Source organism: Xenopus laevis, chromosome 2S (assembly GCF_017654675.1).
Source record: "Xenopus laevis strain J_2021 chromosome 2S, Xenopus_laevis_v10.1, whole genome shotgun sequence".
Taxonomy (NCBI): Eukaryota; Metazoa; Chordata; class Amphibia; order Anura; family Pipidae; genus Xenopus; species Xenopus laevis.
The window spans coordinates 106,509,832-106,528,172 of record NC_054374.1 but is presented as its reverse complement, the minus strand read 5'-3'; the positions used below and the strand labels follow the sequence as shown (position 1 = coordinate 106,528,172).

At 35.9% G+C, this 18,341-nt stretch overlaps 1 protein-coding gene across 2 annotated transcripts; it reads right to left on the bottom strand.

Annotated features, from left to right (window-relative positions):
- Window positions 1-3,303: 3,303 nt before the first annotated feature.
- Window positions 3,304-14,448, bottom strand: atp4b.S (ATPase H+/K+ transporting subunit beta S homeolog). Of its 2 annotated transcripts, NM_001086300.1 has the most exon segments (8): window positions 3,304-3,615; window positions 5,995-6,191; window positions 6,286-6,381; window positions 7,093-7,149; window positions 9,803-9,996; window positions 10,278-10,391; window positions 13,376-13,504; window positions 14,285-14,448. In NM_001086300.1, coding segments are annotated over 7 exon segments (888 nt in total). In that variant the 5' UTR covers window positions 14,397-14,448; the 3' UTR covers window positions 3,304-3,615; window positions 5,995-6,005.
- Between the last annotated feature and the right edge of the window lie 3,893 nt (window positions 14,449-18,341).

Genomic DNA, 18,341 nt, shown 5'->3' with positions numbered 1-18,341 from the left:
AATAATGGGACAGTGAATTCAGATTTACAGAATTACACCGTTAAAAGGAGCAGGAAGAGGCGTGCTCTCTGAGAAGAACCGCACCAGTGGAGTTCTCTGCTAACGAGCTCTGGCCTGTGGTATCAGGTAAGTGAGGCAACATTTAACGGGCCGTAGTGAAGAATACATATATATCACCTTTAAAATACAGTAATAAGCAAAAGTAAGGTGCGCAAAAGGCAAGTGGAATATATTTAAAATGCTACTTAACAAATATACTTGTCCAGTATAATCTCCTTATAACCAAGGAAAGAGCAGATGTATTGTGGGTTAAAAATTGGTATGGAGATTGGTTTGAAAAAAAATGCACATTGAAGACTTTCAAATTAGCTAGGTCAGTGTAAACTACGGGTATTGGATCCGTTATCCGGAAACCCGTTATCCAGAAACCTCTGGATTACAGAAAAGCGGTCTTCCATAGACTCCATTTTATCCAAGTAATCCAAATTTTAAAAATTATTTCCTTTTTCCCTGTTATAATTAAACCGTACCTTGTACTTAAAGGGATACTGTCATGGGGAAAAACTTTTCAAAATGAATCCGTTAATAGTGCTGCTCCAGCAGAATTCTGCACTGAAATCCATTTCTCAAAAGAGCAAACCGATTTTTTTATATTCAATTTTGAAATCTGACATGGCACTAGCCATTTTATTTCCCAGCTGCCCCTGGTCATGTGTCAGGGACTTAAATGGTTACCTGCCCATTGCTTTAAATCAACTTGTGTGAAGAATAAATGGTTACTGAAAATTATCAGATTTTTTTCCCGTGACAGTATCCCTTTAAGCCAAACTAAAATATAATCAATCCTTATTTTAGGCAAAACCAGACTATATTGTTTTAATTTTTACATGATTTTCTAGTAGTCTTAAGGTACAAAGATCCAAATTATGGAAAGATCCATTATCTGGAAAGCCCCAGGTCCCAAGCATTCTGGATAATAGGTCCCATACCTGTACTGTATAATTGGGTACAAGGAGGGCAATACAGCCTGCAAAAAAAGGAACCCTACACACTAAAATAGATAATGGGCATATTGCATAGAGTAAAATGGACCCTAAATTATAATTTTTTATATAAATAGAAAAATACGTAATAGGGGGAGGGAGATAATATTCGAGGGGTACAGAGGTAAAAGTTCCCCAGCTTGCTTGTTATGCACATATGCATGTGATGTTGGATCTGGGGGGGAGCAGACCATTTTGCATCACACCATGATAAACTGTTTTTAGGTGACTGGTACTATTGTGTTAGTTAGAATGGAAAACCAACAAATGGCTTTAATATAAATAGCACTGCAGGGTTAATTTACTGCTCACTTCAAATTAAGATGCAGACTTATGTGCCCCATGATGCTCATTTATACCACCTTCCCCTACTTCATATCTTTATGTCCCCCACCTGTGGCAGCAATTTCCATATCCTTGACGTGTGCTTTTCTGCGCACATGCCCATCATTGGTGGGTGCATGCAAGAGGAGGGGGTGGTGTAGTAGGCCAGGTTGCCTAGAGTGCCTGATAACTTGGCCTAGCCCTGTTCCTTCCCCCCTCCCCCAATTACTCATGTTATTGCTTATATGTAAACACATATTCTGTCACTCAGAAAGAAGAGCCTTTCTTTTGCCAAAACAAGGTAGGATGTATATTATAGCACCACCTTGTTAAACATAACCTATATCAGTAAATGCTCTAAACAAACTAAAATATAAATATCCTATCCTTGTTAAGTATCCTGAAAAGGAATTGTCTATTAGAAGAAAGAAAGCACTAGGGTTAGAGTGCCTTTAATAATTATAATTGTGTTTTAGAAGTGACTTGAATAACCATTGGTTAAAGGAGAAGGAAAGGTAAAAACTAAGTAAGCCTTATCAGAAAGGTCCATCTAAATATACCAGTAAACCCCCAAAGTAGTGCTTCTCTGAGTCCCCTGTCAAAAGAAATACTGCATTTCTTTCCTTCTATTGTGTACACATGGGCTTCTGTATCAGACTTCCTGCCTTCAGCTTAAACCTCATTGCCCTGGGCAAGAGCATGCTCAGTTTGTTCCTCTTTCCCCCCCCCCTCCCTTCTCTACTGTAATCTGAGCCCAGAACAGGGAGAGACTCAGGCAGGAAGTGATGTCACACCATGTTAATACTGCAGCTCCTATCCTAAACAGAGTTTCTAGAGCTTTTTACTCAGGTATGGTAAAACATTCTACAGAATAAATATAGCATTCTAGCTTGCACTATTGCAGCTAATCTATTGGCAATAAAATGCCTCTGTAGCTTTCCTTCTCCTTTAATACTGAATTGGGGATATTGTCTTCATCTGACATTACATATAGACATCACACGTATAACAACACCAGTTTTAAAACTGTTTATTTTACATGCACAGTAAATTGCATGTTCATATACAGTCAGTTCGGTTTTTGCCTTTTAGACTTGTTTCTGATTCAAAATGTAGACAATAACATGTCTCTCTAGATATAAAGATATTCTTTATCATTCAAATACACCATTGATTTTTTGATCATTTTATTAATGTGAAGCTCTGTCACATCTACACTTTCATGGATACAAAGGGTATGTGTTTATTTAACAAGTGTAATTTCCTCATGGTAAATGTTAATTGATGGGTCTGCCATTTTCATAGCTAATTGTACTTAGAAGTCAATAGAATATTATCAATACCAATTTACCAGTTCCAGAAACTGTCCATTTTCCCCAACAGAAAAGTTCTAAAGACGTGCTGAAAAAGCTCTACAACCTATAAGTTTACATAAAAAGTTGATGCAGCCACTTTAAAAACAAAACTAGCATAATGGTGATGACGCAAACACTTGTACATTTAAAGTGTTTGATTATGAATGTGAAATTACAGGAAAAATTCACTATTGAGGAATCTATTCAATAATTAGAAATCAGCAATTATTTCTGATTGGTCAAATGCATATAAGGCAAATTGAAATACAAATCTGGTTGTCCTAGGTTATCAGAAAAAAAACATTTACACTTGTTTAGAGAGTTTACCCCTCGGCATATATTAAATCAATTCCTAAAGGAAGTATTAGTATAATAATAAAAGTTTTTAAGGTAATATGAAAAGAGAGAACTTTTTAATTAGCTTTTCATGCATAAAGAAACTTATGAAATATCAACATATCATTGTTCTCTCTGTCCTGTCTTTGTTACTATTAATTTTAAGTGGGCTTGTGTCAAATGCTGTTGCCATTTTTAATCTACTTCTATACAAAGACCTGCAACTGAATCTTTTTAACTTTTTAGAATGTACATTGGTTTAGAACTTTTGAATGACAGAATAGCCCATCAGGAGAAGCAGCGTAAAACCGGAGTATTGCATTTATTTATATATTTTAATATGACATTACTTTACCTTTATTTGTATTTGAGATCTGATATTCATATGTCAAAATCATAATATATATGCTTGCAAGTAAATTCATATACTGGTTGCCCCCTCCTGAGACTATTAACATGGTAAATTATGTGATATGATGGGTCCATGGTTTTCTTCAAGTTAGTAGGACTGAAGCACTGCTTGTTTTTTCATAGGATATTGCGAATCCCAGGTAGTTCTGTTGAGCAAGGGGGGAAAGAATTGATTACCATTAAGAGGTTGGCTTTTAAAGTGTGTTCCTATATAATTTATGCAGGGTTTTATCTTAAAATCATCTCCCCTATTTTGTCATCTGTAGTAATCAAGGTAATGGACAAGCCCTCATAATATGCAGGTAGACCAAGCTTGTGCATGTTCTTACTGGTGGGTGGAAGGAGGTCATAAGGGCAGTGTGCCACAAATGTAAGCACCAGCAATGATAAGAATGGACTTCAGGGATACTGCAATGATGTGTGTGTGTGTGTATGTATATATATATATATATATATCTATCTATATATATATATATATATTTATATTCGCAAAACTGGAGCACTCATATGAGCCAAAACAGCTGCCTGGGTGCGGTGTTCAAAAAATTATGTAGACCACATATTGTACAAAAAACCGCACACTCAGGTCTTCTCTGTCGTGATAAAGTTGTTGTTTTTTTTCACCTCTGAGAAGACCTGAGTGTGCGGTTTTTTGTACAATATGTGGTGTATGTATGTGTATATATATATATATATATATATATATATATAAGTCCCACAGTGCCTGCACTTGATCCAAAGGATGAAGCCAGAGGTGCACAATCCAAATATATCTTTTCATATATATATATATATCTATCTATATCTATATATATATATCTATCTCTATATATAGAGATAGAGATAGAGATAGAGATAGAGATAGATAGATAGATATAGATATAGATATAGATATAGATATAGATATAGATAGATATAGATAGATATATATATATCTATCTGTTTGTAAGACCATGTAACACTAGTAAAATTGCATGTTCAAGTGCCAGAAAGAAATCAAAAGCTAGTATACATTGTCACTCTGCATTGGGTGAAATAAAAGAAAACAAATTGTAATTAATTCTTGCAAATGCTTGCTAAATTATACAGAATTATATACACAGTAGCATAAGTATACGAAACTGCCACCCCAGCAAATTAATTTTAAGCCCTTCCTAAACTTTCGTAAGTTGACCTATTTTACCATTGTATATGAAAACTGCTTATTAATTAAGGTCCAACTGCAACCACATATAGTTACACCACTGCATGTACTGATATTTATTTTTATCATAGCAAGCTAAATGGTATTACTTAGAGGACTTGGACTTTAAAAGGGGAAAAACTTTTTTTTTCTCGTGATTTTGGTTTTAAAAGTCCAGTGAATAAAGTGCTCCAAGTCAGACCTGCCAAGAACATGTAAAAGTCAATGGCAGATGTCCCGTTAACAATTGGAAGGTTTTCTGAGTTGCGATGGGTTTCCAGAAACAAAAACGTAGCTTTTGGGTGATTTTACGAAAAATTCATAGGATTCAGGATTTTTTAAACAATTTTATCTGGACTTTTTCCACACAAGATAAATTTGTGAAAATGTATTAATAAATAGGAGTGAAAAGTTTGTGCAGATATGGTCGGAGTAGTTCTACTTAAAATAGTGAGAAATTTTCGGATTTCCATAACCCCTAAATGTATTCATTTGATAATCAGTCTTGTAGCATTAGCTTATAGTACAGACAAACCTCATTTTCTGCAAGTAAATTTGTGACCACCCCTAAGCTTAGCTTCTCAACAGCTGCTCAGCGCTTACTGAGCACGTGAGTGTTGCAGACACTTTTCAATATGGTGACCCCCTGTGACAAGTTTGAAGTCCTGGATCATTGTTGCTATTGAGATGCTGAAACTTTAGGGGGTGCAATAAGTTCAATATATAAAATATGGTATTTTTAATCTTTATAAAATTTTACGGTTTAGTTCTCCTTTAAAGTACAATAACTATATAATGCGAATCTTGCTCTCATTTCAGTCTTCAACTAGCCTGTCTGGTAAATTAAAGTACACAAGGTAAAAATGGCTTTCCATAAATATATTTATCAGCTCTTTTAGTTAGCCCTGAGTAGCTGATCTCTAGTATCTGATTATGAGTAGGTATTTTTCCTATGTGTGACGTGGTTTAGATAGAAACCCATGCAGTCTAGCTCAAGCAGTCAGTGGGAGGAATGTGGGCATTCCTTCTTGCCAGATAAATATCAAGGTACTTTTTGGCATGTAGAGAAAATGTCATATTAATTTCCCTGAGCAAATCTAAAATTCATAATTTTTTGTCAATGTATGATATATTGGTTTCCTTTTTATGTGATTTGTTTCATTGTGAATTATTTGCAATGATCCATGTGTTGCTATAAGGTCCAGTGTGTACAGTAGAACATTAAGAATTTTGCAGGGTTTATTTTAAATCCAATGCAAAAAAAAATAACATACAAACGCATTCCTGCCATCATTGTTTAAACTTGTGTTTGAAAGGCATTACTGCCTACCAATTAACCCACCTTACAATGGCTTAATTTGCACTAGATGAAAGAGGTTTATTTTCTATCTTAAGTTTGAATGATACTTTTCCTTCATAGGGATCATGTGGGTTGTCCGAGGTGATGCCATGTCCAGAAACTTTACAGACTACACTCAGTTCTTTGTTCAGTGTCGGATTAAGTAATTTCACCGCTACCAAAGGATTGGTGTAATTTGGCTGGGAAACAAAATGTTTCAGTTAGAAAGGTGTTACAAAGGAAATCAGAATAATTAGGATGTTTTAATAAGTAGAAACATATAACAGAAATTACCTGCATTTTCTTTCCACAATATGGGAAGTACTGAAGACCAATAGTCCCATATGTGTCATTGCCTGGATAATACTGTACATCGCCAAGTTCTCCATTCTGTACATAAAGTGTGAAAAAAAATAAGAATTCTTTTAACAATTTACATGTATATTCTTCCATAATTTATATTGCAACTGAAAGAATATGTAGTTCATGTTATTTCTGTATAATGATTTTATAGTCTTAACGTGCATGCAAAGGTTAAAAATAACAATTCTACTTTTTTGGGGAGAATTTAAAGGTGAGATCTACACTCTTAGTCCCCTACTGATGCAATTTCACAAGTTCTTATTTTCTCTTTTTTTTTTTTTTTTTTTTGTGTATCTTTATTCTCTAAATTGGAATTTGTAAATTCTAAAGTTTTTCAAATTCATATAAATCGGCTAAATGTTTAGTACAGTTTAGGGATGCACCGAATCCAGGATTCGGTTCAGGATTCTGCCTTTTTCAGCAGGATTCGGCCGAATACTTCTGCCCGGCCGAACCGAATCCTAATTTGCATATGCAAATTAGGGGTGGGGAGGGAATTCAAGTGACTTTTCATCACAAAACAAGGAAGTAAAAAAAATGTCCCCTTCCCACCCCTAATTTGCATATGCGAATTAGGGCTTGGATCAGTTCAGTATTCGGCCGAATCATTCACAAAGGATTCGGGGGTTCGGCCGAATCCAAAATAGTGGATTCAGTGCATCCCTGGTACAGTTAACTATAAATGATAGGTTATATTTTATTATAAATGATGGGTTATATTTTGCAACTTGAACAAACCTCAGCTGAACAGTTCACAAGAGGAGCAGTCTTGTTGCCTGGAACAAAATTTATTATCTGAAATGAAAGAAGCACATGTTTAACCAGACCCCCCTCTGTAAAGTGTTAAAGGCAAAATAAATTAAGAAATTAGACAATAAGATAAAAAAAAAGGTTAAATGTCCAGTGATGTGTTTTTCTTTTCCTTGCCAAGCTATATTATCCCACCCAGTCTATTTAATTCTGTTAAGGACTCAAATTCTGCAGTAATCTTAACAAAAGGTTTCAGATATCGCCTAATAAATACACTGTTATAAATATATGTACAGCAGTGTGAGGATAAGTTTGATCCATCTTAATTCTAAATATGTATAACGTTGCGTTTAATTAAGCATCAGTTAAGGTTTGGATCTGAAGTGTTTGATGTTTAAAGGGGAACTATCACAAAAATAAAAAATTAATATAAGCTTCATCATACTGAAATAAGAAACTTTCTAAGTACATTCAATTAAACAGTCATCATCGCTTCTGAAATAATCAAGTTTATCTTCACTATTCCTCTCTCGGTATCTGTTTCTCTTCATTCTCTCATCAAGAGTTGGGTGTCAGATAGTCATTGACAGTTAGATCCAATATATCTTATAGGGGGCTAATTTTGCCTAGACGATGTATTCAAGCTCACTCTATTAAAATCACCAGAGATCATGTCTCTTAACATGCAGAATTTGTGCAAAAGGCATTTATTTTGTTAGATGCTTTTTGTGCTGGAATCAGTTATTTGAGTGAGCTCTAATACATATTTTAGACAAAAGGACCCCCTAAAAGATATATTGGATCTATCAATAAATATCTGACACCCAACAGCTGCATGAAGAGAGAATGAAGAAAAACAGATCCTGAGAGAGGGATAGTAAAGATAAACTTGATTATTTCAGAAACGATTCAGAATTTTTTTATTGATTATATTTAGAAAGTTTCTTATTTCAGTATGATGCTTATATTATTTTCCCAATAGTTCCCCTTTAATTGAATGGCAGGATACAGGCCTAATTGTTAACATTATAGCTGTGAACTTATTTTGTATGAAACAGCCGTTTGGTATGCATCATCGTTGAAATTAGATGCTTATCTTGGCTACCCCATCTCAGGAGGCCCCCAAAATGTTACTGGTAAAATGATCATTTGAGAACATATAACCTGAATGATTCCAGAGAATGCGTTGCAGAACATTACGACTAAAGTTACAAGAACACTGAAAAGTGATTGGTTAACACAGAGACTACTGGAAACCCCCTTCTGGTGGAGGGGGTATAAAAGGATGTCAAGGAGAGGGGGGTATTTTGGAATGCTTATGTACAATTTGTGTTGTACATGAATGATCCCCACATGCGAATAAACCTGTCTGATTTCTTTATCCTATGAGCCTAAGTGGCATCTCCTCATTGCTAATAGAATTGGTTGCCTGACAGCAGCAAAGAGCCACAAGAGCTATGACTAAGCTTCCTCGCCTACCTTTGCAACATGCACTGATTAAAAGAGAACTAAAGTCTGAAGTAGGCCAGAAATGTTGTACATTATGTTTTGCTGATTCACTGCACATGCACTATGCTGCTGTCAGTTACTGAATTTAGGGACCGGCTCACAATATACAGTACACATATAATAGAAATGTCACAATAACAGGCTGATTAGTAATTAATTACTACATGGCAGCACAGAAACCAGTGCAATTAGCATCAGAATTTAATAATCAGGACTGTTGCATAGATTATATTACAGGCCAACCTAATTTTCTGCTTGATAATTTGCAACAACCCCTAATCTTATCTTCTCAACAGCTGAGCCCATTGATCATGTGAGTGTCGCAGACACTTTCCAAGATGGTAAACCCCTTGTGAAAAGTTTGAAGTCCTGGATCATTGCTGCTATTGAGAAGCTGAAACTTTAGGCTGGTGCAATAAGTTCAGTATATAAAATATGGCATTTTTAGCCATATTCAATTTTAGAGTTTAGTTATCCTTTAACTTTAATGTTACACTGCAGAACCTGTCCACTCACAAACCAAACAATATTGGTTAATGTATGGTTATACGAACTACGTAAAGATCCCTTATCTGGAAAGCCCTGGTAAGCATTCCGGATAATACATCCCATACCCGTACATATACAGCCTGGAGAAAATTAAATGAGGAAGGAATTTCTTGTTAAATTAATGGCTCAAAAGTGAAGAGAGAGGATTTTTTTCTGGACCCAAGGATAAGGTGCACTGAAATACGTCTCTTTTTAGCATTTTAACTACTAGAAACAAAATGATGAAGTGCCACAATCCTTATTTGTATCACAATTAATTTTAATGAATGCTTGATCCCATAATCACAGTCTCCTTTTTTACTACTTTATGTGCAGAACCTTTAAATGAACCATTCTTACTATAGCTTGCCTCATTGTACATCAGTATTTTAATATATATTTGGTTTAAAGAAAGGCTGTAAGGGGTTCCGAGACTGTTGATTTCAATCCTTACTAACTGGACTGTAGTGGTCACATCATATAGAGTTTCCAGTGGTGAAGCCACTATATTCTTAGAGGATGAGTAGGGTAGTGGGAAACTGACTAATAAGAACACACTATTGACAGAGTATTGATGGCAAGCATGTATTTTGTAATGAATATAATACCAGGCATTATAATTGAAAACAGGTCTACTTACAAAATGAGTAACAAAGCTTACCCTGTTCATCTTTATAAAAAGACAAGGTTTTCCAGATTTGTAGCCAAATGTGTGATCATGTTCCCAAGAGCAATTTCCCAGCATATCTGTAGTAAACTGGCAGGACTTCGTATTCTCATTCTGATGAGCACAAGAGATTCTTGTATGGTCAGAGCAGTTTGCGTTCATCTTTTCTTGAACTGATTTGTTGTACACTATATCATTAAAAAAGAGTTGAATGAAAATGATTTTCTTTTCATGAAATTACATTTTTTCCGTACAAAACAAACTATTAATTTCTGGGAAAAACTGTAATTCTTCATATGGGAAACCCATTTCTACCCATTGCTTTGCAAAAACTAGGCTTGCATACACTCAAATTCATTGCATTGAAATAGGTTTTTGGTGGATTTTGCAGATTTTCACCTATTTTTGTCATTTCAATGGCTATCAAAAACACAATATATTTATATTAATATGGTAATTAAGTACTTACCCGGGAGAAACTCACACAGACTGGTTACAAGTGGGAGGTATGTTTTGTTGTCAGCCATGTTGTAAAAGAGTTCAATTACTTCATCTCCATATGGATCTGGTCTCAATGTCACACCTGTCAAGTCATATAAAATTGTAGTTAGTATTACGTTTGTTTTTAAAGTGCTAATATATACTGCAGCTCTGTACATAAGGGTCCTGAACAGCAATCAACAGACAGACATTGAGGTCATTGTCGACATGGGAATATCATTTATATAATTTTTTTATTTGTCTTCTACTACTGCTGGCCATTTATCTAACTGTTAAATAATATCTAACTGTTTAATAATATTTCACACTCAAGCAACTGCTTTATATTTAGTCCCAGCTCTGTTCAACTTCATGCATTTAGCGGAATAATGGTTTATCATACTACATGTTTGATGGAACGTTGTATATTAAAAAAGTTGTATATTAAAATAATACAAACATTCAAACCAAGAAAATCTATTGAGTGCTTGAGCAGGCTGGAGGCCACATTTGGTAGGGTTAAAGTTACTAAACTTTTTCACGTGCACACAAAATCAAAGCAACATTATTCTTGCATTGTTTTACTATAAAATCAAAGGAGCCATTTTATATGTATAACTCTCCTACTGGTGTAATGCGTAGACCCAGGGAGTTTTCCTTGCTATGGGGTATTCCATTTCAGTCCCTGCTGTCTTCTTATAAGTGGATGGTAACATAACAGCAGGGTTAAGAACATACCGAACACTTTATCTACAGCTAATGGCACAATCAAAACTTCCCTTCCTTATGGAAAATGCCTAAAACCACTGATACATATGGTTCATGCACCAAAAAATGAGCATTAGCCCATAACTAAACATGCTAGCAGTGTGATGTGATTTCCATGAAATTAAATATGAAGAGGCAAGGGTGTTTTTGGTGTTTCCCTTGCTAAAAGATTAAAGTCAACATGGCTTGTGTTAGTATGCCTTGTTCAGTTTACTAAAAATAAGTCATTTTATTTCCGTACCTATCGTTCTACCTGCAGAAATTTTTCACAAAATTTAGGGGGTTATTTATCAAAATCCATTTTTTGATTTTTTAAGTAAAAAAAAGTAATTGAAAAAACTCAATAAAATCGGTTCGGAAAAAACTCGGGTTTTTGCAAAAAAAATTTTGGGTTTTATTGCCTAAACGCTTGAATTTTTCATGAAATTTCTCGAAACCCCCGAATTTTTCAGATTTCTGCCAGAAACTCAGTGCAGACCATTATACAGTATCTTTAAATTTCAAATGGGACCCCTGCCATTATACAGGACCCCAGCAGTTTGGAGCTGGAATATTTTTCTGATTCTGACTTTTAGCAGCTTTAGGGTTTAATAAATCATGAAAAATTTGAGCTTTCTTTCCTCCAAAAATTCAGATTTTATAGTAAAAAAAACCCCTCAAATTGTTCGAGGTTTTGGCATTCGGACTTTAATGAATAACCCCTTTGTGTCCAAGGTTGCAATTTTCTATTTGAGGTGACATGCTGTAATGCTACCAAAGTAGCTTTGTTTTCTTGGCACTAAATTTTTTTTTTTTTTTTTTGCACTGACCTTGAACATATTTGTAGATTGCGAACATATCTTCTTAAAGTCACATTGCTAAAGTAAATATGCACCATCTGACTCACTTTCCTCCTAACATAATCCATTGAATGTTTATTTACAGTGGTACTCTGAACTCTATTTAGTTTCAACAGAGCTAAAAAGTTTTTTTTTGCAGCCCCCTCCCCACCAGCAAAAACAACTTCTGCTACACAAGATGTATACTCAACTCAAAGTTATATAATATACTCAAAATATATATATAGAAAAAAGGTAGGAAAATCACAAAGCAGTATTAACTGCTAGATCCTTTTATTGGGCAGTGTAAATAACACGAATGTAAATACAATTTCCATCTAACCCATGTATTTTCCCCTGAGGTCACAATACAGACTTCAGGGATGATTAATGATCGGTATTTCCAAGCTAACGTTTGTTACTGCCGTGAATCTGCTTAGGCCAGATTTACCAATTGTTCCAACCCATTATATTATAAATCTAAGACATTTTTTCTGAAAATTAAGAAAATGTTCTAGATAAATCAAATGTCAAATGAGATTCAATGTTGATAAATGTAAAGTCATGCACCTGGGATGTAAAAATAACCAAGCCACTTATACCCTTAATGGGACTGCACTAGGCAAATCCATTATGGAAAAGGACCTTGGAGTCCTTGTAGATGATAAACTTGGCTGTAGCAAGCAATGCCCGTCAGCAGCATCAAGGGCAAATAAGGTCTTGAGCTGTATTAAAAGGGGCATAGAGTCAAGGGAGGAGGGGATCATTCTTCCACTGTATAGAGCACTTGTAAGGCCCCATCTAGAATATGCCGTACAGTTTTGGTCCCCATCACTCAAACAGGACATTATTGTATTAGAGAGTGTACAGAGAAGGGCAACTAAGCTGGTAAAAGGTATGGAAAATCTTAGCTATGAGGAAAGACTGGCCAAATTGGGGATGTTCACGCTGGAGAAGAGGCGCTTAAGGGGAGATGTGATAACTATGTATAAATACATAAGGGGATTATATAATAATTTCTCTTAATGCTTTATTTACCAGTAGGTCTTTCCAGCTGACACAAGGTCACCCATTCCGATTAGAAGAAAAGAGGTTCCACCTAAATATTCGGAAGGGGTTTTTTACAGTGAGAGCTGTGAAGATGTGGAATTCTCTCCCTGAATCAGTTGTACAGGCTGATACATTAGATAGCTTTAAGAAGGGGTTGGATGGCTTTTTATCAAGTGAGGGAATACAGGGTTATGGGAAATAGCTCATAGTACAAGTTGATCCAGGGACTAGTGCGATTGCTATTTTAGAGTCATGAAGAAATTTTTTTCCCCCTCTGAGGCAAATTCAAGAGCCTTCAGATGGTTTTTTTTTTTGCCTTCCTCTGGATCAACTAGCAATTAGGCAGATTAAAAAAAAAAAACTAAAAGGTTGAACTTGATGGACGTGTGTCTTTTTTCAACTTTCCTTACTATGTTTCTATGTCTGCCCTTAAGCAGAAAGGACTGTTTACCTGGCGATTTCAGTTCATCCTGATAATCTGGAACATACGGGCTCAGAGTTTGCATCAGGGAATATATAGACAGTGCAAAGATTCCAACCATAATAACGTAGAATGCGGCATAGTAAAGACTGATGTACACTATAAAAAAAAACAACAGCCATTCATTGTGCAACCAAATCTGAGCATATTATTCATTATAAATGTGTCTACTGTACATAGCTAATTTAGACCTATTTAAGTAATATTTTTTTAGTCTAAAGAATGGTTTATGAATGTTCCTGAAGCGCAATATAGCCACAAGATCACTGGAACCATTAGTGTACAATGTCATACATTTATAATGAAACACAAGCATAAAAAAAAACAGTTTGTTTTAAATTATACTTTAGTTAAGATACTGGTATTAACGTAAGTTGCACAAATTAATAATGAGCCCATCAAATGTTGATTTATAAATATTATGCATGCAAAACACAGGCATCCTATACAATCTGCACCTACTATGCTGAGATACTTTACAACTTGAAAAGTTGGCTTCATCACACCCAAAAGGGGAACATTACATAAAATATTGGGAATAACTGTAGTCATAATTATTTATTCCTGCTTGAGCCACTGCCGCATTTTAAAACAACGATCTATTTAAGCAAACAATTTAAAACAAAGTTCTATTTAAGCAAACAATTTGTATAGGTTATAATGTATAGATGTTTCTCATAGCCTAGATGTATATTGATCCAGATTAGGGAATTACCCCTAATCCTGAAAACCCAAGACCCCATGTAATTGATCTTACGCAACAACTAATTAACAAACAGAAAAGGTTTATCTCAGCTTTTTCACATATAACTATACTGGTTATATTTTTGAGTTCCAAACAATAATATTAAATTCCAAAATGCTACACTGAAACCCTACCCCACTTGGCAAATGTTCTTCCCATAAACTCCGAAGTATCTGGATTCCACACAAAACGTCCAAAGTTTTCCATGCGTTGGCTGCAAGTCTTTTTTTCATTGAAAGTTGCCATTTCTCTCCAGCAACTTAGAACCCCTTTTACAGAATGAAACAATCCAAGCAGCCTCGAATGAAATCTGTACTCTCTTATATACAGTTTCTGAAGGTTGTTTTGATGACATTGAATTCTACCATCAAATCAGAACAAATACTTCTACTTTATTAGCACAGCACCCCCTCCTCCCCCATGTACTTTAAAACATTTCAGATAGCATATAGCAAAGAATTTGTGGATATCACATGCTCATAAGTCCCCATTAAGTAGCCTTACGCATATTCTACGTGTATGAAGCAGCTTCTATGTACGCCATGATTATTATATTTACTTTGATAAGGATGTACCTGAACAGGTATTAACCCATTGCCACTGTAATTGTAAGTCTATGCTTCAGCCCTGTTAATTTGCACCGATAGTCAGTTATTTATACAATTTAGCTAAAATATCAGAACCATTGGCAGAAAAAATTAAAGTGGAAACTTAAGCTCTAAGGAATAAAATACAGTAGACCCATAATTTTATACATTTCACAGTTATATTTTCATTCATTTAAACCTTTGTATTTTAACTACGAGGTGGACAGGATCAAGGCTATGACTGAGACCACTGAGAAGTCAGGAGACACTTTGCACATGCAACCATGCAGGGAGGTGCCAACCTGTGAAAAGTATGACAATGGTGTTTATCTTGAAGTGCTATGGTTACTTGCCAATTTTATGATCATAACTTTACCCCTGTTCTTGAATATTTCACAAATACTAAATACTAATCATACAGGGGACCAGTGAAGGTACATTGGTCAATTCCCCCTCTTTTGTAATTTTTGTAGTTAATTAGACCAGATCAGTTGCACTTATATTATACTTGTATAGTTTACTTAGATATAGCGTGCTGCAGGAAGAATGGCTAAACTTCAATGTGGTTGCAGCACCCTTCCCTTTCATGGTGGCCCTATGCCTTCAAAAATTGGTGTTTGTCTGGGAGAGCCAAGTGAGGGGGAGGATCAAGTCTGTGGGACCAGTGCCCTGGTCAAGAGACACTTTCCCCAAGAAATGCAGGGAGGTGCCAAACTCTAACAATTATAACCAGAAGTAAATATTTATGAGCAGTGTATGAAGTTTACTTTGGTATTGGGACTTGAAAATTTTATGATCATAACTTTTTTACTAAAAACCCTGTTTTTGAAGATATATGCACTTGCACAGATATTAAATTACTGGGAATTTGCATTGATCAATCTCCCCTCTTTTCATGGCTGTATAAAGCATATTAAACTTAACCTGTATGCAGTAACCTATCAGTAATTACACCTCTGGATATCTGACAGACACCAGTTTTGGCAAAGACCTAGTGAGGAAGTTGGCTTAAATAGGGGAATTGACCAAAAGATTTTCAAAGCATACACATACACAAAGGTTTGCATACTTTGTGCACATTGTCCAGGTGGCAGCAGCCATAGAGACCCTGTTGTAGGTTTACATGGATGTGCAAACTAGATTACACAGTAGTTTTTAGAAATGCTTATGTTGCACCACGCTTGCTGTCTGGCAGTAGTTCTGATCACTCCTCAACACATACACATCTTAAGCATCAGTAAAGGAAATGTCCTTCTGGCCAAATTTCTAGGCCTGCAGCCATCCAGAACTTCTTCATCCTTAAACTCTTGGTGACCATCAAACAGAACTGAAACAGCAGGTTAATGTACTTGACCAACAACTAAACAGAGTCATCATAGGTTGGAGGAGGGAAATGATGGTAGTTACTACATGTATGGGATTCGTTATCCAGAAACCCGGCCAAAACACAAATGTACAACTCCACAGAAAAACAAACAGCAGCCCATCAACCCTCTCAGCATGTAGCTCAGTCTCACTCTGGGCCATCTTCTTTGGCAGCTAGAAGATCTAGCATGCTAATTTTTCCCCTGGTGAGACTCACTCTTTCCCACTGTACATATGGGAGTAAGAGATGAATCTAGGGGAAATATATCTCCCTTCAAACTGTTCTCCAGTTTCCAGTTCACAAGATGCAGGGATTATTAAGAGGAAAAGTGTGACTTTTTTGCAGTATCAATCAACCACAATATGAATGTATGGGAAGATCTGGCAAAAATCCACGTCAATCAGTCAGTTGACCATCAGGATTGGTAAGAGGCTGAAATCAAACGAGGAGCAAAAATTGCGCAGGCAGCAATAGTCAGTAAACTCCCACAAACAGGGAAACCACCAACATTAACAGGTATTTTGGAACTTAGAATTTCTGCATAATTGCGCTGTACTCTGAGTTGCCTCTACTGCAATTGCATCTGGTGGGTCAAAACATGCAGTTAGGCTTGCATTTTGACTCACAGTAGGTGCAATCTGTCTAGTATCTTCAAACTGGGGGTTGTGTCACTTCTGGAGCATGTATTGAGAACTACAGTATTTGCATTGGACTCACTGAGTTTAGTTTCATTTGTCAATTTGAAGCAACCTGCTGTGGAAACTCAGGATCTACTGCCAGTTTCAGAGTGGCAGTAGATCTAATGTTCTTAAGTGTTTATTGGCACAATTCAGATACTGAATTTACCCCTGACATGCCCGTAAGATCAATGCTGAAAAAGTATTTAGAGCAATTATTTAACCTACGGCATGCCAGTAAGTGCAGAAAATGGGTTTAAGGCATTGTATGCTTCTATGTGCTGCAGAAGGTGTGTTGCACTTTACCACAGGCCTAATCTCCCCTCTCCTGACTCCCAAACAAAACGCCATCAATGAGCAGAGAAGCCTGCTATAGCACGCAAATTTAAACCAGCATAGGCCATTCTTGAAAAAACAGCATGCTGAAATCTGTTCTTCAGCCTGCCATGGTACGGGGTAAATGTGGGTGCAGGGTAGATGTGGCAGATTGTACCACTTGGTGAAATGGCCCTCCTCTGAAACTATGGGCCTTTTGTCTGCATGCTTTCTGCAAGAAGGTTAACAACATAACTGTAACTTGGACCCTACATTTCTGCATTTTATTAAGGTCTACAGGAAAAGACGGTTGCTAGCCAATAGCTTGTTCCCATGGCTGCCACAAGCATGGTTGGGATTGGGTTAAGTAGAAACACTTTCACTTTCAACAATGATCTACAGAAGTGGTTTTGCAAATAATGAATGAAAGGTTGGATCAATGCTCAGATTCATTGCCAACCCATTTCTTTAAGGCAGTGACCTAGACCCTTCTCCCAAGCATTCACATATAGTCGTTTACCTGTAGTATATGCATCAACATCAACATCTAGAAACGATACCTTTGGAATATGGGTATGATACATACTTTTCCATGACAATTAAATAATAGGAAACATTTTATCATCTGTCTATAATCATTATTTATATGTTTAATTATATTTTTAAAAAATATTTGAATGTTTGTTTACATGTGAAATGACTCTACAGTAAAATTGATACAAAAATACCAATGGCCTCTATGTTATTTTTTCTTTAAATCACAGCAGGGAAATTATATAGTGAATAAAGTACCCCTATTGTAAAATATAAGGATATCACAAGTTACCGAGGAGTTCCATGACCATATAAAAGTGGCATGCTTTTATACAGGTCTTGGAACTCCAAGATTACTTTTAATATCCACAAATTTTCCTTCGGCCTCGTGTTTTTATATGGTCATGAAACTCCTCGGTAACTTATAATATCCGTATAATTTACAAGAGGGGGTACTTTATTCACTATATATTAGAAGTATAAAAATACATGCTATTGCATGTTAACAAAATATGTTTTGCAAGTAAACAATGTATTATTGGGTAGCACTTCTGCCTTGCAGTGCTATGGTCCTGAGTTCAATTCCAGTTTTGGCACTGCTTCTGCAAGGAGTTTGTATGTACTCCTTGTATGGATTTCTTCAGGGTACTTTGGATTCCTCCCACACTTCAAAAACATGCAGGCAGGTTAATTGGTACATGATAAAATTGAC

Coding starts and splice junctions, on each gene's coding strand:
- atp4b.S (XM_041582976.1), bottom strand. CDS start 14,396: ATGGCAACTTTCAATGAAAAAAAGACTTGCAGCCAACGCATGGAAAAC. Junction 10,392..13,375: donor GGATGAACTGAAATCGCCAG/GTAAACAGTCCT, acceptor ATGACTTGACAG/GTGTGACATTGAGACCAGAT. Junction 9,997..10,277: donor TCTGTGTGAGTTTCTCCCGG/GTAAGTACTTAA, acceptor TTAATGATATAG/TGTACAACAAATCAGTTCAA.